At 41.6% G+C, this 729-nt stretch overlaps 1 protein-coding gene across 1 annotated transcript; it reads left to right on the forward strand.

Annotated features, from left to right (window-relative positions):
- Positions 1 to 3: 3 nt before the first annotated feature.
- Positions 4 to 709, forward strand: LOC105462177 (protein LTV1 homolog; the record flags this gene model as incomplete). Its single annotated transcript, XM_011708706.1, has 2 exons — positions 4 to 379; positions 450 to 709. Coding segments are annotated over 2 exons (636 nt in total), but the record flags the coding sequence as incomplete, so codon positions are not given.
- Between the last annotated feature and the right edge of the window lie 20 nt (positions 710 to 729).

Raw genomic sequence — 729 nt, forward strand, 5'->3', positions numbered from 1 at the left:
GAAAAACGCAAGGAGGAGCAGCAAAAGTATGGGATTTACTTTGACGACGACTATGACTATTTGCAACACCTTAGAGATGTCAACACGCTGTCAGTGGAGTGGGAGCGTGTCGAGAACACGAACAAGTCCAAAGGCGATGAGGGTACTCCGAAAATTAACTTGCCGTCGTCCGTGTTTGCGTCGAACGTCGAGGAGAAAGTTGGTATGCTCAATAAAGCGGCGCCAGTCTCCGGGCCGCGGCTGGATCTCGACCCGGATGTAGTCGCTGCGATGGACGACGATTTTAATTTTGGCGACCCCGAAAATGAGCTGGAAGATAATTTCATAGAATTGGCTAATGCCGGAAATAGCGACAGCGAGGATTCCGACAGAGAATATGGTATAGGTTTATATTAAAGTGTACAATGATATCATATTTACTTGAGCTTCATGTAGCTTCATACTTTTAGAATATGAATTGAACGAGCCGGAAAATGAATGTGATGAATCAGATGTCTCATCTGATGGTCACATGGACTTGTCTGACGAGGAGGCAGATGAAGTGTGCAGTTTAAATGGACCTCAATATACTTTTAAGGATGAGGAAACCAAATCGAAATTCACAGAGTATTCTATGAGCAGTAGCGTGATGAGAAGGAACGAACAACTTACATTGCTGGATGACAAATTTGAAAAGGTTTATATATATATATATATTTTTTTTATATGAAATTATTAGACGTTCTTATT

Source organism: Wasmannia auropunctata, unplaced genomic scaffold, assembly GCF_000956235.1.
Source record: "Wasmannia auropunctata unplaced genomic scaffold, wasmannia.A_1.0 LD268942.1, whole genome shotgun sequence".
Taxonomy (NCBI): domain Eukaryota; kingdom Metazoa; phylum Arthropoda; class Insecta; order Hymenoptera; family Formicidae; genus Wasmannia; species Wasmannia auropunctata.